The sequence below is a fragment of the Macrobrachium rosenbergii genome, chromosome 42 (assembly GCF_040412425.1).
Source record: "Macrobrachium rosenbergii isolate ZJJX-2024 chromosome 42, ASM4041242v1, whole genome shotgun sequence".
Lineage (NCBI taxonomy): Eukaryota > Metazoa > Arthropoda > Malacostraca > Decapoda > Palaemonidae > Macrobrachium > Macrobrachium rosenbergii.
Window position 1 is genome coordinate 59,677,022 of NC_089782.1, and position 22,500 is coordinate 59,699,521.

General features: G+C 36.9%; 1 protein-coding gene across 1 annotated transcript in view; it reads right to left on the minus strand.

The window, feature by feature from the left end:
* Positions 1-3,338: 3,338 nt before the first annotated feature.
* Positions 3,339-22,500, minus strand: part of LOC136827865 (uncharacterized) — a 74,735-nt gene continuing 55,573 nt past the window's right edge. Inside the window, exons 4-14 of the mRNA XM_067085325.1 lie at positions 21,076-22,250; positions 20,295-20,943; positions 19,167-19,351; positions 18,691-18,864; positions 10,458-10,736; positions 8,731-9,521; positions 8,404-8,540; positions 8,093-8,274; positions 7,763-7,935; positions 7,285-7,366; positions 3,339-3,530 (exon numbers count right to left, since the gene is read on the minus strand). Of these exons, the coding sequence (XP_066941426.1) occupies positions 3,339-3,530; positions 7,285-7,366; positions 7,763-7,935; positions 8,093-8,274; positions 8,404-8,540; positions 8,731-9,521; positions 10,458-10,736; positions 18,691-18,864; positions 19,167-19,351; positions 20,295-20,943; positions 21,076-22,250 (4,019 nt within the window). The remainder of the gene's footprint in view (positions 3,531-7,284; positions 7,367-7,762; positions 7,936-8,092; positions 8,275-8,403; positions 8,541-8,730; positions 9,522-10,457; positions 10,737-18,690; positions 18,865-19,166; positions 19,352-20,294; positions 20,944-21,075; positions 22,251-22,500) is intronic.

Genomic DNA, 22,500 nt, shown 5'->3' on the forward strand with positions numbered 1-22,500 from the left:
GCATCTAATATGTGTTCTAAATTTCTCTATCAACCTTGGTTTTCTTCTCTCATCGTTCATGCCTATTAAAAGTAATTTCATTCAGTATTGCTGATTATAAAAAAAGGATTAAGGGGACGAAAATTCCCGATACCAGTTAATCTGCGTAGTGGTCTATATGGCCGAATACTGATTACCTGCTGACTGGTCGGTTCTACCCTTATACATACATACATACATACATACATATATATATATATATATATATATATATATATATATATATATATATATATATATATATATATATATATATATGATATATATATATATATATGTGGTGTGTGTGTGTATATATTATATATATATATATATATATATATATATATATATATATATATATATATATATATATATATATATATATATATATATATATATATATATATATATATATATATATATATATATATATATATGTGTGTGTGTGTGTGTGTGTGTGTGTGTGTGTGTGGTATGTGTGTATACTTCACACATTAATCCCTTCCAGAGAGTTCCTTAATCCGTCTGTTTTGTGTTTCCTCTCTCCCTCGTTCTTTCAGTCACGTTGAAGAGTCCGTAATTGGTATATGGTTAATAGAAAATGGATTATCTGCCCCCTTTGTTCATATCTCCTAATTTCTGTTCGATTATAACGGGAAATCACTATTAAGCTGATTGTAAAAAAGGGAGTAAGAGAGAAAGAGAGAGAGCATGGGGGGGGGGGAGTGTTTGGATGGTTGGGATTATATCTTAAGGTATCTCTTTATGCTTAGAATGCTCTTCGATGAAGGAAACTTTCATGTGGGATATTTATGGTCTGCTTCATAGCCAAGACAACTGTGTTGAATTTCGTGGTTGTCTATAGATTCAGGTAAAAGAAGATAAGCATCCACTGAACATTAAGAAGGCTACTATTGTTGTTTTCAACATTTGAAGGTATGGAGCTGCTGAAAGTCCGAGGGACCCCACTTTTGGCGCCAAAAAATCGCTATAGAAAACTCGCTATTTTTAAGTAGCTCCCGTTTTGCTTCATGTCGGTAATGAAAAGCGTAATTTTGGTGTTGTTTCCCAATGGGAAAGCAAAAGAAAAGTTAATAAAAACGGCAAGGGACCGTGTTGGGAACCGGGGTTTTCGGTGGAGAGAAGCAAATGCTTGGATTTGTGGTGGCCGCAACGTAAAAAATCGCTAGTTTCTGACCCGCTAGTCTGCATACAAACTTTTGTCCCACTGATCAACAAACATAAGGTTGACCTGCTAGTCTGCATACAAACGTTTGTCCCGCTACGCAACAAACATAAGGTTGACCCGCTAGTCTGCATACAAAAGGTTGTCCCGTTAGGCTACAAACATAAGGATGACCCGCTAAACTACAGTAGCGAAAGTCAGGTTTCCTACTTGCCGAAACGTACAGTGTTCGCTATTTCCCGACCCGCTAGTCTGCATACAGAGGGTTGTCCTGCTAGGCTACAAACATAAGGCTGACCCGCTAAACTACAGAAGCGAAAGACGGGTTTCCTACTTGCCGAAACGTACAGTGTTTGCTATTTTTCGACCCGCTAGTCTGCATACAAAAGGTTGTCCCGCTAGGCTACTACCATAAGGCTGACCCGCCAAAGTACATACGTGATGCTGACCCGCTAATCTACGTTCATGAGGTTGACCCGCTACACTGCATGTGTGAGGCTGACCCTACTTACCTACATCAGGGCGGATGGAAAACACTAGCCTAGGCTACCTGTAGCCTACATAAGAAAACCTCGGTTAGGCTATTCCCTACCTCCCTACCTACATTAGAACAGGCATAAATTTTGTAATGGTGATTTTTTTAACATATCTGGTCTTAGATCGGGGTGGCGGAACGGCGCTGCATGCCTTATCCACATTTTTAATGATTCTTGGCAGGCACGTATGCTCTGGCAAGCGGTAATATCTGTATTCACTGTGGCCACAGGTTACAAAAAACAACTGCACACTAGGGTCAGTTCCAAAACCCTACCTAACCTAGCAGCAAAACAAATGTAAAAAGGCGGGTAAATGCTGTGTGCTTACCTTATTCAAAGTCGCTGCTGTCTGACCACGTAGGTACCAGTATCGGCTCCGCAGGTCTGTACTGTCTTTGGCTTCTTTGCAACTGCTGGCTGCCGAACAGGTTGGGGAGAATTGCTCAGTCCCTGTCTTATTGTAGATGGTTGGGAAAGTAAATCAGAGATAGGGGATGTCGGGCAGCTCTTGAGCTGATAGACGATCTTAACTAAATCCAAGAAGGACCGAAATGCACATGGAACACCTTCTAGGTATCGCTTCTGGACGCAGTACGTAGAAAAGTAACTTTGAAAAAAATGGTTTCTGCGTACTGTGTCTCGGTAGCGCGCTCCATTTGAGAATGTGCCACTGCAACGCTATGGTGTTCGTGTGTACACTTGGGTCGTCAGGATTTACAAAGTTCACACTGTGGTTCACAGTGCTGTGCGCAAAAAAATGGTCTTGGACCTTGCTGTACGCCTTCCAGCAATCAGATATGATTGTGGTTTCTGGAAGCACATTGTCCAGCAACACCGGGAGGAGAGTTTCAGCTGAGCGGTCCGGAACCACTTTGAAAAACGTTTCACGCGTCTGTCGGTCAATGCCACCGAGCACCCAAGCTCCGTCCACCTTACGGCCATGGTTGTGCTTACATTTCCCAAATTTACTCTCGTCAATCTCAACAATATGACTGGGGCCACCGATTTTCTTGTTGCCAGCCAGCAGTATTTCGCAGCAAATGTCTCTGCAGAAGTTGTACCAGTCCACAGTGGTGTGCGGAGATAGCGGGACAACAAATGTTCGCAACACATATTGTGGCACTTTCTTGGCGAACACAAACACAAGCACAATTATTGTCTGCAGAGACATTCTGGACTTTTCAAAGAAGGACCCGTGCCGTACTGATACCTTTTTTCTGCAACAACAGTTCACGCACTGCCACATGTAAACTGGCTGTCCACTAGCTGGGTGCACACCATCTTTAAGAAATCGGCGGTTTCGGATATTACACTCACAACACATTCTGGAATAGTCTCCTAACAGACCTTCCTGGTAGAGCCACCTCGTGAATTCCTCGGTGTTGCGAATGAATGCGAGGACTTGGCCAATGTAGAGGTCCGCAATGGAAGTGAATTCTTCGACGGAGCCGATCTTTGGGAACAAAATTAAGTCGTGACTTTCCATCGTGGCAGTTCAAGAAAGAAAGAAAGCGGGGTTCTGGTGTTGGCCTAAGCCTATGAATCATATTGATAGAACACATTATGATCGGTTCGAAGTATTTAATCTGTAAGCCCTAGGGCATGACTGAGATATGATTGGACGGAATTAAATTTCCCTCGGTACGGCCGGGGCGCCGTGCGGCGGCAGCCTCAGGAACTACAGGTTGAGAGAAGCACCGCGCTTTGGCCATCTGACTAACTATGGGAGAGCGCTGCTCCATGACACCGTTCATGTCAACTTGGTACTTAGAAAAAGTTACGCTCTGCTGAAAAAAATGTCGTTCTGGTATATCAGGCAAACTGGTCAAGTAAGTTACTTTTTGGGTAGCATTGGGCCTGCTGGACAGTTTTTATTCTATGCAATTTTTCATTTGGAGTCATTGTTAATGAGCTACGGGGGCGTCCCTAGGATATGTAAACAACCCGAAGGTATTTGTTTGGATCTGCACGTGCTTGTGGAAAACAGGACCAAGACAATTCAATGGTATTTACTATAAGCGTGTTATTATACTTTATTTTACATACGCAATCACCTTCATCCTAATTGATTGCTTCTGACACCACAGATAGTGCTACTATTACTACCATGAATATCAACATCGTAGCCTAATTTATCTATTTTTAAACCTTGAGATAATATTCCCTCTTTCTTCACGAGAAATTGTCAATACATCAACCTGTAACATTGTTACTAATATGATTAGAATTTTTATTGTCATCAGTACACCCTATATATTTTATAAAAATCCTTGTAAATTTAAGATCATCAGGAAAATTGTCATCGAATTATTTCAAGAGTAATCAACTTTTTTAATAAGTCACCTGATACTAGAGTCTCGTTAACCACCGAATGCCGGTTCTGATTGATATTATGCATACTGAATGCAAACGTCCGCTTGCAATACTAGTTAATTTGCCTTAGGAAAGTAAAGGATAATATCACTTAGTATTTCATAAAGAATAGAAGTTTAATTCATAGAGAGAGAGAGAGAGAGAGAGAGAGAGAGAGAGAGAGAGAGAGAGAGAGAGAGAGAGAGAGAATATTAAGAATTCAATGGATACGTTTTCCAAACAAATTAATGTGTTTTTTAGAACGACCAATAAACAACTTGAGCCTTCAATTTAACCCAGAGTCAATGAATATTTATTTATGCAATATTTGTTAATGCACTGAAACCGTCACCCGAGTTATATATCTCCAGGTCTTCAAAGAGCAGTTTTCTGATTTGATCGAGGCTGTTTCTACCTCTATTGTGTGTCAGTCTGGAGCGTTTTCTTAACTTACAGTTCTATTTACACCTGGTGATTCCCAGAGCAAATCAACCACTACAATTAACATTCTTTCAATTATAAAGAATGTTTGAAAACAAAAGAAAGAATGCTATACTCATGACCGAATTGAGCATTAATGTTAGGATTATATTTGGAATTATTCAGCTATCTGGCTTCCCATTAATGTCATTATAGTAAATATGAAACCATACTAATTTCTGCAAAAGAAAACTTAGGTCAAAGATGAGCTGAAGCTTAATTGACAGCATTTCATTCGAATTATCCCTGCTGGGGAAAACACGTTGGTATGCTAGGAAGTTAACCTGCCAAGGTACAGACTTAGGTACAGTTTTACTAAGATTCCAGCTTCTCTTAAGACGTGTATGGTTAAGTTATCAGCGGCCTTGCCTTTCAATTGAAAGACCTGGGTTCGATCCTGATGTGAGTCAGAAACTTATTTCTATTGCACACGTGATTGTGTGTTGATTATCTCTATCACATTCACTCAGAAGGGATAATTCGAATGAAATGCTGTCAGCTGGGTCATTGGTGAATCGCTAAGCTAGGAACAACATGCTGGTATACCTGGCAGTTAGCCTGTCCAGGCAAACCCTAAGGTACAGTTGTAACTTATGGTTCCAACTTCTTTTATGACTTATATGGCTTCAGAGTTGGCAGCAATGCCTTGATTATATATCAATTGAAAGACCTGCATTCGATCTAATGTGAGTCAGAAATTTATTTATATTTCCATATATATATATATACAATGTATTATATTATATATTATATATATATATATATATATATATATATATATATATATATATATATATATATATATATATATATATATATATATATATATATATATATATATATATATATATATGTCATGGCCTCGTTGGACCACAACACAATCTAGGTCTACAGGACCATAAATAATTAAAGATACCACAAATTAAGGTGTTCAAAAGGTAGCCAACCACTAAGGTGGAGCAAACCCAAGTAAATGCAGCACAAGAATAACTCAAGGGGATAGCAAAACAATGAGAAAAAGCCAATATATATTTTATAATTCAAAAATACAAGAAATTATTACTAGGCCTCTTCATAAACATTAAAACAAAAATCATTTACACACAACACATACACCAATAATTAGGCAACACATTCAACCTCTGAAGGAGGAAAGGGGGCCCAGAGAGGAATAGAAAACAAAAAGAAAGGAATAACCTGACTTTTACATGCTAAAGGATGATTATGAAATGATGCACGTCTCCTCCCAAAATCACTCCAATGAAGGCCGAGGATAGCAAATCTCAATATAGAGTTAATCATAAACTCAACTGACTACTGCAGCACTGCCATGATCCCAGTCATCTCCGAAATAATTATGGATGCCGTAATCCCAGTAATCTTCATCAATGCTTTATAAAGTGGATGACTCGCCTTACCGTCGCCAAGCGAGGCCCCTCTGGCAAGTACTGCACCAGAGGCAATGATGAAATGGCGAAGATCAAGAGAAACTGCCAGCTGAAGATATATATATTCTCAGACTTGCTGTAATTCCATGAGCAGAGAAAGAAAGCAGGCTCACTAGTCAAGGTGCAGATACCAACTGCCTGCAGCTCAAAAATCAGGTCTCAAGTCAATTCAGCAGAGCCAAAATATGGAGGGGAGAAACAGGAGGATTAGTCAACAAGACTAAACAAAAATACCACTGGAGTGAGGAGACCCTACTAACATGAAGGCTAACTAACAATGAACTTTACAGCCTTCAGAAATGAAAGAGGAACTTAAAAACTAACCTAAGTAAGCTAATATATTATAAAAATCCTAAGGCTTACTTACACCTCCTCACCCAGAGAAAAAAAAAAAAAATTTTTTTTTTTTTTTTGAAGACAAACATGCAAAAGTTTTCAACACAAATATACAAAAGTTTACGTTAAAGTTAAAGTAATTAATAATCCAATATAAACACTTGAAATACATAAACAACCAACAGAGGAATTACAAATGTTAAATGAAAAGTATCACAAACACCATACACTAAATAATTGCGCCAAGTCCTTCACCTAGGACTAAAATCATAGGACCAACCTGTATCAATAATTGATTATCACCATATGGGATCACCCAGGTTGCAAGAGGAGAGGGAGTGGCACTAAAGACAATTAATATATGCTATAAAACCAAATTGTCATACACCCATCCAACAAAATATAATGTCCAAATAAAGGACTCATTACTTGGGTAATTTGTAAATACTTATACTAACATGTGACATCCTTAATGCCTCATAGGCTACCTGAAATATACACCACATCCTTCGTCAAATATAAATAGTACACCAATTTACTGTTCACCACAGACTTTGACACAAGGTAAGTAAAGGGAAAGGTTCATCTTTCCTTGTGAATTGTTCAAAGCTGCGAAGGTATAAGGATTAAATATCCTGAAAATATCATACACCTTAGCTGTACTTTCCACTGCACAACCTTTGTAACACCTGTACATTGACCTTACATCATCATAGCACCTGTACATTAACCTTTCACCATCATAACACCGGTACATTAACCTTACACCAAAGTGTCTTGAATACATAACACGTTACAGCACTAACACAGCACTTTTTTTTTGAAGCACTATTAACACTAAATATGGGTCCACACTCTCTCTAACAAAGGGGTGCATAAACAGAAATCAATTTGTCACACAAAATTCTTAACCTAATTTACATACCCAACTAATGTAATAAATACCATTGCCTAAAACATAAGAGTCCAATCTAGGATTATCCATAAAAATACCTAAACCACAACACCTGAAATAATTCATAACCAGATAATTTTGATACCTCAGTTTTAAACTTAACTCAACCACAGAAATAACACCATTCATTATAAACTTCACAACCTCCTAAAGGAATTAAAGGCATAAATATATAATCATCCTATAAAATAACAGTTGAATCCACCAATTAACAGAATAATTATCTTACAGATGGTCAACATCCATCTATCATATCAAATAACATAACCCGTCATCATATCAACATTGTAGTGTTACATTACATCATAACCTGTTCGACCATCATCACACAAAAATAAAAAGAAACCATCTGAAAATAATGATTAGTACTGAAACTAGAAAACACGAGTAACAGGGAACTTACCAACAGGTAAAGAATAGCCTTTAAAATTACCTAGTTTGCACTTACTCTGCCAGCCAGGACAATGCATCGGCCACCATATTCTCTTTACCTGGGATATGCTTAAACTGTAGATTGAATTCTTGGACCAAAATACTCCAGCGCATCAATCTCTGATTCTTATTCTTGTATCGATTCAAGAACGTTAATGGATTATGGTCCGCAAACTTTAATGGGCACACCTGAGGAGGAGAGATAGACATTAAAATGAGTTAATGCTAAGATCAAGGCCAACGTCTCCTTCTTGATTGTGGAATACCTTCTTTGAGGCGAAGTGAGCTTTTTAGAAAAATATACCACCGGTGGGACGATACCATTACTGTCAGCCTGACTCAATACCGCACCAACCCCCACATCGCTCGCATCAGTGGTAAGCTGGAATGGAGAGTCAAAATTAGGAGCTGCTAACAAAGGCCGACTAATGAGGATCAGTTTTATCTTCTCTAATGCCTCCTGAGCCTCCTTACTCCAAATGAAGGTAACATTTTTCTTCAACAAAGCTGTAAGAGGATCCGTAATGTCTGAAAAATTGCGAATGAATCTACGATAATAACTTGCCATTCCTAATACCATTCGCAAATCTTTCCTACATTTAGGAACCTCTACCTTACGAATAGCTTCAATGTTAGCCTCCTTAGGAGCTACCATACCTGCTCCTATCTCATGTCCAAGATAAACCACCGTGGCTTTTGCGAAATCAGACTTTCTTAAATTAATAACCAGGCCTGCTTTCCTGAGTACTTTGAATAAGGCCTCAATTCTCTTCAAGTGCGACTGCCAGTCGTCGCTAAAAATAACCAAGTCATCGATATACACCACATCCCTCTAGACCACTAACCAAAGAATTCATAAGTCGCTGAAAAGTGGCAGCAGCATTTTCATGCCAAAGGGCATCACTTTACATTGAAATAACCCCTGTTGGGTTACAAAAAGCCGAAACATTTCTGGCCCTTTCCGACAGGGGCACCTGCCAATACCCTTTTAATAAGTCGAACTTCCTAATATATTTAGCACGACCCATTCGATCGATGCAATCCTCCACTCGAGGCAATGGAAAACTATCAGCCTTGGTCACCTCATTACGCTTCCTGTAATCAAAACAAAGACGATAGTCTCCGTCAGATTTCTTGACCAACACAACTGGAGATGACCAAGGACTACAACTCGGCTCAATTAAATTATGCTTGAGCATATACTCAACCTCTCTAGCAACAATTTCATTCTTTTTTGGGTTCAACCTATAAGGAGCCTGCTTCACGGGCGTGGCGTCCCCTACGTCCACGTCGTGCTGCAAGATCGTGGTCTTGCCGGGCACATTAGAAAACAAGTCCCTATATTTTAAAACCAAATTTCTCAAGGATTGTTGCTCATCTTTACCCAAGTGACTCAACATCTGAGGTAAATTTTCTAAAGCCTCGACATTACCTGCCAGCCATTCACTATCTTTCAAGTAAACGTCCCTATCCTCTGAAAAGCAATCATTATTAGGCTCATCTGAAAAAGCATTATTACTAACAAAGTCACTTCTGCAGTCTTGAAGAGCCGCAATTGGCCTAACCTTCTCTCTTTCATGGAAGGTTTTCATCATATTTATATGTACCAATTGATGAGGCTTTCTCCTATCTGGCGTTTCCACCAAGAAATTAACATTATTTACCTTCTTTAATACCTTCCATGGTCCCTGGAAGGTAGCTTTGAGAGAATTACCTGGGATAGGTAACAGAACCAGTACCTTCTGTCCTACGTCGAAGTCCGTGTCACAGTCTTTCTGTCAAAATAAAATTTCATTTTCTTCTGACTTTTCAACAAATTCTTACCTGCAAAAGACCAAGCCCTGGTTAATTTAGCATTCAAATTATTAAGGTAATCATACAGATTCAAATCAGGTGCATCTCCCTCCCAAGCCTCTCACCATATCGAGCGGACCCCTTACAGAATGTCCAAAAAATCAAATTAAAAGGAGAGAGACCGAGAGATTGACCAGGAATAGAGCGGAATGCGAATAAGAGGAAGGAAGGTTTTATCCCATTCAGCCCCATTCACAATACAATATTTCTTTAACATGCTTTTCATAGTTTGGTGAAAACGCTCCAAAGCACCCTGTGACTCTGGATGATAAGGCGAAAACGTTACATGTTTAATCCCCAGTTCAGTCATTTTCTGCTTAAAATAACGACTCGTGAAGTTAGTACCGCAGTCAGACTGAATTACCTTCGGAAGACCAAATTTTGAAAAGAAACCTATTAATGCCTCTACAATCTTTTCACTCCTTATGGACCGCAGAGATTGCCTCGAGGTACCGAGACATACGATCCATAATAGTGAAAATATACTCATTTCCACTCTTTGACTTTGGGAGAGGACCAACAACATCAATTAAAACTTCACGAAAAGGTTCAGACACAACAGGGATAGGTATTAATGGAGCCTTTGGAATAGGTAGATTAGGTTTGCCGATTCTCTGACAAACTTCACAACTATTAACAAATTTTTTTTTCACATTTCAACTTAGGCCAAAAGAAATTATTCAATAACCTACCGACTGTTTTGTGAATACCAAAATGTCCCGCCATCACATTCTCGTGAGCTAATGACATCAACTCATGACGGTAACATTCAGGAACCACAATCTGTCGAATAATTTCGTAATCCTCCCCGAGGCATGCATTGGTCTACTTACTCTATACAATATTCTATTAATTACCTTAAACATAGGAACAGTCACATTCGTTATCTCACCAGAATCAATAAGGAGACTACCAAACTCCTTTTTTCTGAGCCGAAACAAGTTCTTTAACAGTCCAATTGGGTTTAATCTAACACTACTACTATCTACAGCTACATCACTACGTCCTAAACTACTCAAATCAACGTCGACTGTTGACTCTGCAGCGTCAACAGCCTTTGCTTTAGCACGAGTGACTACCGCTACTTCCACATCCGGATTAATCACAATTGGCACGGACTTATTCTCATACACAACCTTATTTCCGAGAACCACATCCACCTTTTTAATCGGAAATTTATCAACAATAGCCAAACGGATATTCCCCGAAAATAAGGACAACTAAGATGAAATAGACCAATTGGATACGATTTTACCGTGTCCGGGAAACCACTCAAAATAACAAACTCCCGATTCTCATACACAAAATCATTCGGGACCGAATCTCTAAGAATTAATGATTGCGCAGCTCCGGTATCACGTAAAATATTCACTTTCCTCCCTTGACCTTTACCATCCAGCGAGACGTCACCACGGCCAGATAATCACCGAAGGAACTAATAGTCTCTGACTTTCTTAGTCATTGAGTCGAGGGCAGAGATCCAACCTGAGTAGCACTTTTTTTCTCAACTGCCATCATCGGATTACCTTTACTATTACGTACCTTTTTCCAAGCATTACACATTCTTTTGACATGACCCCGCTTGTTACAGAAAAAGCACGTCAAATACTTAGACTTTTGTGGATCATAAACATCCGACTCCCTAAGTCTGTTATTTTGCGAGTACCACACCTTTGATTGACCATTCGGAGAAACCTTATTTGATTGTACATTCTGAGACACATTGTTTCGGTTATTAAAATTACCAGATTTCCCAGAATAACCCCAACGTGATTTTTCCTTGGGTATCGTCTCTTTCATAGTATCTTTATGAGACAAAAGTACTCATCTGATGCCACAGCAACCTCCTGAAGGGAATCTAATTTCAGCTCCTCCAAATGAACCTTCAAACGATCAGGAGTACACCTTTTGAACTCTTCAACCAACAGCAACTGCTTTTAACTTATCAAAATCGTCCACCTCTTTAGATTTCAACCAATCAGTAGCAAATTGCTCTTTACTCCTTGCAAATTCTACGAAAGTCTGATTTTCATTTTCCTTAAATTACGGAACCTTTGCCGATAGGCCTCCGGCATGAGCTCATATGCCTTCAACACTATCGCCTTTACACTTTCATAATCCGAGGAGAGATTTTCTTCTAAAGTTACATACACCTTTTGGGCTTTCCCGATCAATTTACTCTGGATAAGAGTAGTCCATAATCAATAGGCCATTCTAACTTATTAGCAATTCTTTCGAATGACAAAAAATTCTGCCACGTTATCTTCCTGGAAGTTCGGGACAAACTTCAAAGCCTGAGCTAAATTTGAGAAGGAGGAGGAAGCCTCAACACGAGAAGGAGACCCTGGTGACCCTGGCGTTTGCAAAGCCAACTTAGCTAACTCATGCTGCCTTTCTCTCTCTCTCTCTTCAAACACCATTTTTTGCTGGTCTATTTCCATTTGTTTTAGACTAATCTGTCTATCCAAAATTTCTACTGACAAGACCTCTTCTTTCCTAACCTTGGGTTTGGCTCCTGTCTTAGTCTCCTTTTTACTCATAAACCTTTAGCAATAGTATACCCTTCCTCATTGATACCGTTCTCTCCACTTCGAAAAAATCTGCCACAGATTCTAACTCCTCTTGTTTTAATTCAGGCCAACCTATCCTGCCATCCCTCTCCTTCAAGCAACTCTACGACATTCATATCCTCCATTTTGATTATGAATAATCACAACACTTTACCTATAACAAAATTATTTCACTTGCAATATTGCCAACCAATCAAACACTGAGGAGGTGTAACCATGCCACCTAACACTAACCAAGCCCCAAGAATTACCCTTGCACTGCAACAAGAACACCACAGGATACGATCGATCTGGCGAGGTCGCCACTTGTCATGGCCTCGTTGGACCACAACACAATCTAGGTCTACAGGACCATAAATAATTAAAGATACCACAAATTAAGGTGTTCAAAAGGTAGCCAACCACTAAGGTGGGAGCAAACCCAAGTAAATGCAGCACAAGAATAACTCAAGGGGATAGCAAAACAATGAGAAAAAGCCAATATATATATTATAATTAAAAAATACAAGAAATTATGACTAGGCCTCTTCATAAACATTAAAACAAAAATCATTTACACACAACACATACACCAATAATTAGGCAACACATTCAACCTCTGAAGGAGGAAAGGGGGCCCAGAGAGAATAGAAAACAAAAGAAAGGAATAACCTGACTTTTTTATGCTAAAGGATGATTATGAAATGATGCACGTCTCCTCCCAAAATCACTCCAATGAAGGCCGAGGACAGCAAATCTCAATATAGAGTTAATCATAAACTCAACTGACTACTGCAGCACTGCCATGATCCCAGTCATCTCCGAAATAATTATGGATGCTGTGATCCCAGTAATCTTCATCAATGCTTTATAAGTGGATGACACGCCTTACCGTCGCCAAGCGAGGCCCCTCTGGCAAGTACTGCACCAGAGGCAATGATGAAATGGCGAAGATCAAGAGAAACTGCCAGCTGAAGATATATATATTCTCAGACTTGCTGTAATTCCATGAGCAGAGAAAGAAAGCAGGCTCACTAGTCAAGGTGCAGATACCAACTGCCTGCAGCTCGAAATCAGGTCTCAAGTCAATTCAGCAGAGCCAAAATATGGAGGGGAGAAACAGGGAGGATTAGTCAACAAGACTTAACAAAAATACCACTGGAGTGAGGAGACCCTACTAACATGAAGGCGAACTAACAATGAACTTTACAGCCTTCAGAAATGAAAGAGGAACTTAAAAACTAACCTAAGTAAGCTAATATATTATAAAAATCCTAAAACTTACAATATATATATATATATATATATATATATATATATATATATATATATATATATATATATATATATATATATATATATATATATATATATATATATATATATATATATCGTTCGGCGGGTCTCTTTCTCTCGCTAGTGGTCTGGGCGGCAACATGGACATTTCTGGTGCTACATAGGATGTGTCCTATGCTGCGGCTTGCATAAAGTTGTAAGGTTGTTTGAAAGTCTAGTCTAGTACGATCTGTAATGCTACACTGGAATAAATCACTGTATACACATACACACACACACACACACACACACATATATATATATATATATATATATATATATATATATATATATATATATATATATATATATATATATATATATATATATATATATATATATATATATATATATATATATATATATATATATATATATATATATATATATATATATATATATATATATATATATATATATATATATATATATATATATATATATATATATATATATATATATATATATATATATATATATATATATATATATATATATATATATATGTGTGTGTGTGTGTGTGTGTGTGTGTGTGTGTGTATATGTGTGCGTGTGTGTGAATGTGTATATTTCTTCGTTGAAATCTGGATGGGAAATCCCGTCCTCTTCCCAAATGTATGTCTATCGTATCAGTGGCCAAACAAATTTTCCCAAAAGGGGCAGCTGACGTTCTCTCAGGGCCATAGAGTATCGGGAACTGCTCAGGATGAAATATGCAGGGATCCTAACTAAGAACATAAATACCTTCACCAATTTCCTCTTCCAACTGTATTGATCCTTTGGTAAAAAAAAAAAAAAAAAAAAACATAATGAGAACCTCCGACAGAGCGTTTGGCTTGTAATATCAGGTAGAAAGATATAGGAGAAGCATTCTTTGTGTATAATTTTGATACGCATTATATTTCTTTAACATAAGTTTTCAGCGTATATATGAGTTTGAATTTACGGTAATTATTTTTTTTTTATTTCTATCAACATTCATTGACGGAAGACCTCTGATATTTCCAAAAAGAAACATCCTCGTAGGTAATTCATTGTTCCTAAACTCTTACAAAACGCTTGATCTGTGCGAGCGCTCCTCAATAGTAAAGGAAATTATCACACGCGTAATTTCAGTCTAATATGTTCCAGTGATGTAGAAAAATTAAGACACATTCAAGACAAACCAGAGCAGAGATTGATATAGTTTTATAAGAAAGGATGAGGAAGACAAGCTTATTGTACAGCAGATGAAATTCAAATTTATAACAAGATTATTAAAGCAACTTGATTTCTTGTCATCCTGAACAACAAAAAACAAACCCCTTTAAAAATTCCCAGGTGAAAAGGTCTCTTAGTGTACCCATCGGCACTTAACAAATAAAATAGCAATTAATTCTTTGCCCTTAGAAATTCTCAAGGAAGATATGATTTCTTGAAGCATAAATCATAAGGAAATATACCACATAATTCGTAATGTCAACAAATATACAAATGTACCTGTTTACAAAGAAAAATTCATATATATATATATATATATATATATATATATATATATATATATATATATATATATATATATATATACATATATATATATATATATATATATGTGTATGTGTGTGTGTGTGTGTGTGTGTTACAGTAAGACAGTTAAACCAGAGATTTCACAAATCCATAAATATTTTGAGAATTCGTGAAATCACCACTTGAGACATTTGTTTCCCGAGCGGGAATGATATATGATTTATGTATTTCAGTAAACTTAATCCTAAAATATGTATAGTGAAATAAACATTAAATTTTTCATATAAAATATATTCTTTCATTCCTTACATTACATCGCAGTGCATTTATCATTTATCGTCTAGTGTTTCATACAATATCGTAGCTTAAATGTCATGGATGACAATGCTACCAAAAAATTATAGGTAGGGCTATCAATCAATATGAAAAGAACAGGCAAAAGATTAAGAATGTTAAAATGAGCGTGAATGCGCGCAGACAATATTCTCATGTTTATTTCACTATACATATTTTAGAATTAAGTTTACTGAAGTATATAATTCATGTCATTATAATCCATAAATCATTGGTTTGACGATGTTAAGAGATGAAATTGAGAAACACTACTTTTCTTCGGGTAAAACTGAGGTGTAATGAAAGCTTTAACTTTTGAAAGACAAATTTCATGAGGAGAGGTCGCAGCGTAGATATTGTCTCGGTGACGGCTGGAACAGACTGACGAGTTTCCAGCCCTGTGACTGGCTGATCAATGGCCAGTCAGGAGCATCGTAAGAGACAGGGTTAGATATCAGATGCACGGGTACTGTGAATTGATAATAGTTAATCATCATATATCTTGTAATATCAAATTATTCATTCCACGAGAATGACAACCCACCAAATGGAGTTATAAAGAATAGTGCATCTGTGTTAGGGTCAATATTTGAATCCTGGTCATGGTAGATGCACTTATCAATTATAATTCCCATAGGTTTGAGTTTCTCCTACTGTGTGGTGAATTGGCTGTCAAATTTGATATTTGTTGTATAAAAGTCGCATTTGTGAATATAAAAAGTATATATATATATATATATATATATATATATATATATATATATATATATATATATATATATATATATATATATATATATATACATACAGGTATATATTTATATCAGTTACATACACCGAGAAATTCTTTTCAGTCACAAATATTGCCTACAAATGTCGTTTTATATATGTGTGCATGTAAAAATCAAGAGAAAAGGAGTTTTTGGAAAGGTTTATCATTATACTTTAATCAAATTTTTATGATAACTTATTCATCATTAACTCCTCTGAGTAACCTAAATCCCTGTCTTTCCAGCCTGTCTACAAAAAAAAAAAAAAAAATCTATTCATTGGCAGAGAGAACTTGCTCATTCTCTAGAGCACGGGATGTCACCTGACTTTATTAATACGTAAATCAGGTATGATTATCTGGTTGTTTACAAAGTGATCCTACAATATCACTTAGGCCATTTGAGAGAGAGAGAGAGAGAGAGAGAGAGAGAGAGAGAGAGAGAGAGAGAGAGAGAGAGACGGAAGGGCGGGGGGCGATTTAAAAGGCTCTCTGTGATAGAGTAAAGGCAGGGTTTATCCGGGATTTTCTCGTCTTTTGAAGATCACTGGTCTTTGTATCAATGCAGCTGGAATAAAGCGAAAATAGAATAACCCCTTGTATTACTTGTCTGAGCAGGAATTTATTCTATTGGGAATTTTCGGATTGACTTTCACTTTTAATCTCTCTGGAATTCTTTTAAGAGACTTTATTACTTCATTATTTTTTGGTTAATTTTTGTTTCGCATTTTGATTATCATCAGCAGCAGTCATGCATATTGAATCATAGTTATTGCAACCTGTATTTATTTCTGGTTTTATTGCACCCAGAAATTCGTGCACTTTCAGTTCCTCAGTTTTTCGTATGCAGAAACTATATTACATATTTTTGCATAATGTGAGAAATTACAGATTTTTCTTTTAAATATACTGTATACACACACACACACACACACACACACACACACACACATATATATATATATATATATATATATATATATATATATATATATATATATATATATATATATATATATATATATATATATATATATATATATATATATATATATATGTATATATATATATATGTATATATATATATATATATGTATATATATATATATATATGTCTATATATATATATATATATATATATATATATATATATATATATATATATATATATATATATATATATATATATATATATATATATATATATATATATATATATATATATATATATATATATATTATGACAGGTCTTGAGTGAATCTTACCCGTGTGGCTAGGTGTGGGATGTTGCTTGGTCTGTAATCACTCAATTATCCCTCATAAATTTAAAATATCACCACCAACAAAAATATTCTTTTGTCTGCTTCACTTATTGTTTATTTTCACCTCTATATTAAACCACCTCTATTTTAACCACTTTAATCATCTCTCCAATCCAGCAGGATCTTAATTAAACACTAGAGACAATTGTTAATTTAATACTTAAATAAATCAACTTAAATTCCAATATAATTACTTTCACGTAATATCACAAAACACTAATTACGATAAGCAAAAGGAAAAGATGTTTTCAACACTGCACTGAATAGTTCTCTCAAGAAAATACAAATTACAAGTGTAACAAAGGCTAAGGAATGCAATATAGCTGTATGACTAAGTTAAGGAAAAGAAACCAAGGATAATGTAGAACAGTTAACATAACTGATAATAGATGGCGTTGAACATTAAACACTCGATAATTTCATAGTTACACAAATAATTATTTACAGTTTATTTTTTTTTTTTTTTTTTTTAAATAATTGTGACGTTCCGTCATAGATCCTCCCCAAAGTATCCTACTTAGGATGGCTGGGATGAGAGACAGCGGAAGTCTGGATAATGCGTCGGCAATTTTGTTTTGATGTCCTGGGATCGCTCGGACTCAAGATTATATCTTGTTAGATAGTACGACCAGCGTAACAATTTGTCGTTCAGTAGTCTTGATCTATCCAGGAAGGTTAAAGGTCGATGATCTGTATAGACGATGACCTTGTGGTTGCATTCTAAATATGGAGCAAAGTGACGAAGAGCAGCTATGATGGCAAAAAGCTCCTTTCTCATGGTTGCCCATCTAATTTGAGAACCTTTGAATGAGCCTGAGAAATAAGATACTGAAACAAGTAGTCCAGAGGCGGCTCATCTCCAGACTTGCAAGCTGATGACATCTGTGGTAGTACTGCACCGTATCCCAATTGCTTGCATCTACCTGGGTAAAAAATCTTGATTGAAGTTTGGGGCTTTAAGAATGGGTTTAGATATAAATACTCTTTTGAGATTATTAAAGAGCTGTTGATGCTTTTCTTCCCAATAAAAAGAGATCTTTGGAGATGTTAAATTATATAAAGAGGCTGTGATTTCAGAGTAGTTCTTAATAAAGCGAGAGTAGTATGAAGTCATTCCTAGAAATGATTTTAACTCTTTCTTGTTTGTTGGAATTGGATAATCAATTATACTTGCAAGGTTGGCATCTTTGGGCATTATACTTCCACTTCCGATGGTATGCCTAGATACGTTACCTTAGCTCTCCCAAAGGCACTCTTGGCCAAATTAACTGTTAACCTTGGAAGCTCTGAAGCGATGGAAGAGTTCAAGGGTCTGCAGGTGTTCGTCCCAGTCGTCACTAGCTACCACCACGTCATCCATATATACGTAAGTGTCTTTCATATTTCTTATTACCTCTGACATCATCCTTTGAAAGGTGGCGGGGGCATTAGTTAAACCAAATGGCATGACCTTATAAGAGAATAGCCCAAATGGAGTTATAAATGATGAGATTTCTTTAGCAGATTGAGTTAGAGGTACTTGGTAATAGCCTTTCATTAAGTCTATCCGTGTAAGAATTTTCTTATTACAAATGCTATCAAGTATATCATTGATTCTAGGTAATGGAATGAATCTTTTACGGTTACCTTATTTAACTTCCGATAATCAGTACAGAGTCTTAGTTGATTATTGGGTTTAGGTACTAGGAGACAGGGTGAAGCCCAAGGTGAAGTGCTTGGTTCTGCAAGGTCATTATCTAGTAAATACTGTACCTCTTGTTTCAACGAGTCCAACTTCTTGCCTACCATACGGTAGTACGTCTGGCGTATGGGAGTAGCACCTGGCTCAATGACGATGTCATGTTGAATGGTTTGACTTCTCTGCAAATTGTCAGAACATACATCATGAAACCTGGAGAGCAATTGTGTTAGTAATTTTTCCTGAGGAGATGGTATTCCTGTAAAATAATTGGGCAAGGATTTTAAAATCTGACTGTTGGTGTTGTCTTTCCAGTTAATTAGTTGATCATCTTCAGGAGATCTAGGAGCAATTCTGAGAAGTTTCCTCTAGTGGTAGTATTTTGCCTCAGAAGAAATTGAGATGACTTACCATTTGAGTAGGTGTTGATATGCCTTCAACAAATTCACATGCACTAGTTGCTTTGGTCGTCTACGATCAGGAGTAGAGAGAACATAGTTTTCTTTAGAAATTCTTTGAAGCACTTTGTAAGGTCCCATAAATTTTTCACGTAAGGGGAACCAGGTATGGGATGATAGACAAGCACCTCATCTCCTGGCTGAAATACACGAAGCTTTGCCTTTTATCATATAAGGGGACATCTTCTCCTGGGAATGCAAAAGATTAGCATTAGCAAATACATGAAGTGATACAATTTTATCTTTTAGTTCCTGTAGATATGACAAAATGTTTGTAATCTCCTCTTCCTTGTTGTGAATTAGATTTTCCTTCACCATACTGAGAGTGGTTCAGGGGTTTTCTCCGAACATTAATTCGAAAGGGACACTCCAGTGGACTCTTGTGGTACACTTCGTATAATATACATCAGAAGATCAATGTCTTTATCCCACTGTTCTGAAGTTTCCTGCATGTACTTCCAGAAGTAGATTTTAATAGTTTGGTGAACCCTTTCTAGGGCACCGTTACTTTGGGGATGATAAGCAGAAGCATATATGTTATGAATATTGAATTCTCTCATAGCTTGTTGAAAAAGCTTACTAGTGAAGTTTGTGCCTCTATCACATTGCAATGTCTTTGAAATCCATAGGTTGTGAAAATTTTGACAAGTTGACCAATTATAGTTTTAGCATTTATATTCTTTATTGGCACTGCTATGGGATATCTCGTTGTTGGGCAAAGAACAGTAAGTAAATACTCATTACCTTGTTTAGTCCTAGGCATTGGGCCAACACAATCTATGATAATCCTCTCAAAGGGAAACTTTGGTACGGATATGGGCTGAAGAGGAGCTGGTGGAAGTCTCTCATTGGGTTTGCCTGTAGTCTGGCAATGATGACATGCTTTAATAAATTGTTGAATGTCCTTCTTCATCCCTGGCCAGAAGAAGTCGTCAGTTAAGGTAGAATAAGTCTTGTTGACTCCAAAGTGGTTCACATGAGAGTGGGCTAAATCAAGAAGAGCTGGAACTAGAGAGAGTGGTACAACAAGTTGATGACAGTCAAACCATGTTGTGGTTGCTGGTGCTTTGGAGGACCTAAAATGTCGAAAAAGCAAATCCTTATCAAGATAAAAGTAAGGAGTTTTGGGATGATCATCTGGGTCTGCAACTTTCTTCCAAAGAGCCTTAAGGACAGGATCTTTATTCTGCAAGTCCTTGAAGTTTGATTTGGTCATATTTATAAGGTCTAATGTTTTCTCTACTCTATTTCCATCATCTATAACAATTGGTTTAATTGATGTCATTTGAATAACAGCATTATTTAATTTATTGGACTCATTTTCTATAAGAATATCAGGATCAGATACTACTGGATTAACAATGGCCCCTGCAAGATCATTACCAATTAAAAGCTGGATAGATGAACAAGGCAAAGGATCGCGTGAAACTGCAATTAAAACATTACCTGATAGTAAGGACACTGTAAATTCACCTCTGCCAAAGGCATGGATTTGGTGGTACTGAGGTCAGAAACGGTAACATACTCTCAGTTTGAAGTCCTGTGAGGGCAGAGCTACCACAGTTTGGGAGAATCCTGTATCCTGTAAGCAAGTCACTGGAATACCATTCACGGTGCCTTTACAAGTGAAAGGTTTGAAGACGTCCCCATCAAATTCTTGAGCAGCAACATGAAATGTTTTCTTATTATCCTTCCTATTAGGGTTCGGAGAATTCTTTCCAACATCAGACTTCTTGCACGAAGGATTAGGACAGTTCTCTATGTGATGCCCTTCCTGCTTACAATAGGAACAATATGCTGTGGATGATGGAGAAAAAGTAGACTTGTTAAATGGTTTAAAGGTTTTATGGATCAAGTAGTAATCATCAGCTAAACTGCCTGCTTTCAACAAGTTGGTTTCTCCCTTTTCGAGAATGAAGGTAGCAATGTTACTTGGCAATTTCCTAATAAACTCTTCCATTAGGATAAGATTTTTTAAGGATTCAAAATCTGAAACACCTGTCTTTTGCAACCACTTTGTAAATTGCCTAACTTTGTCATTGCAAAATTCAACAAAAGTTTGTGAAGGCATTTTGTAAGAGTGGCGGAACTGTTGCCGATAACCTTCAGCTGTAATGGCATAAGCATCTAAAACTGCCTTTTTAATCACATCATACTCCTTTACATTAACCATCTGAGAGATTACATATGCTGCCTTACCTTTGAACTGATTTCTGACAACCATTACCCATTGCTCCTGAGGCCACTTCAAGGTTTTAGCAGTGTCTTCGAACGTTGTAAAGAATACCTCTGGGTCCTTTTCATCAAAATCAGGAAGTAGCTTTTTAGCTTTGAGTATGTCGAACTTACTGCTCTCATCAGTTTTCAGATTAATCTGTATATTTGCCGACTGCTGTTCCTTTTGTATCTCTAGTTCAGCCAATTTACACTTGTGTTCATACTCCAATGCCAATAGTTCCCGTTGCTTTTGAAGTTCTTGTGCAGCCTCCAGTGCAACTGTTTTCTGTTGTTCTTGTTGCAATTTCTGTTGTTCTCGTTGCAATTTCTGTTGTTCTTGTTGCGATTTCTGTTGTTCTTGTTGCAACTGTATTTGAAGACGCAACTTTTCTATTTCCGGATCTATTCCAGGGGTGGCATATGCTCCAGTAAGGGATCGCAACTCATCGACGTCCTCATCATCATCTTCGATGATTCCCTTATCTATTAAGAATTGCAGGATTTTACCAATAAGGACAACTTTCACATGTTTTGGATCGACCTCAAGACCACATCTATGGGCTACAGACAATAATTCCTGTTTCTTAAGTATAACGTAAATTCAAAATTTCTCCTTTTGTATCATTCATAAATTTCTCCAAATTAAACGACATTCTGAAGGATTACACCAAGTAATGTTAATAGAGCGAGATTATATCAATGTCTTTATATTCACACTAGGTTATGCCATTAA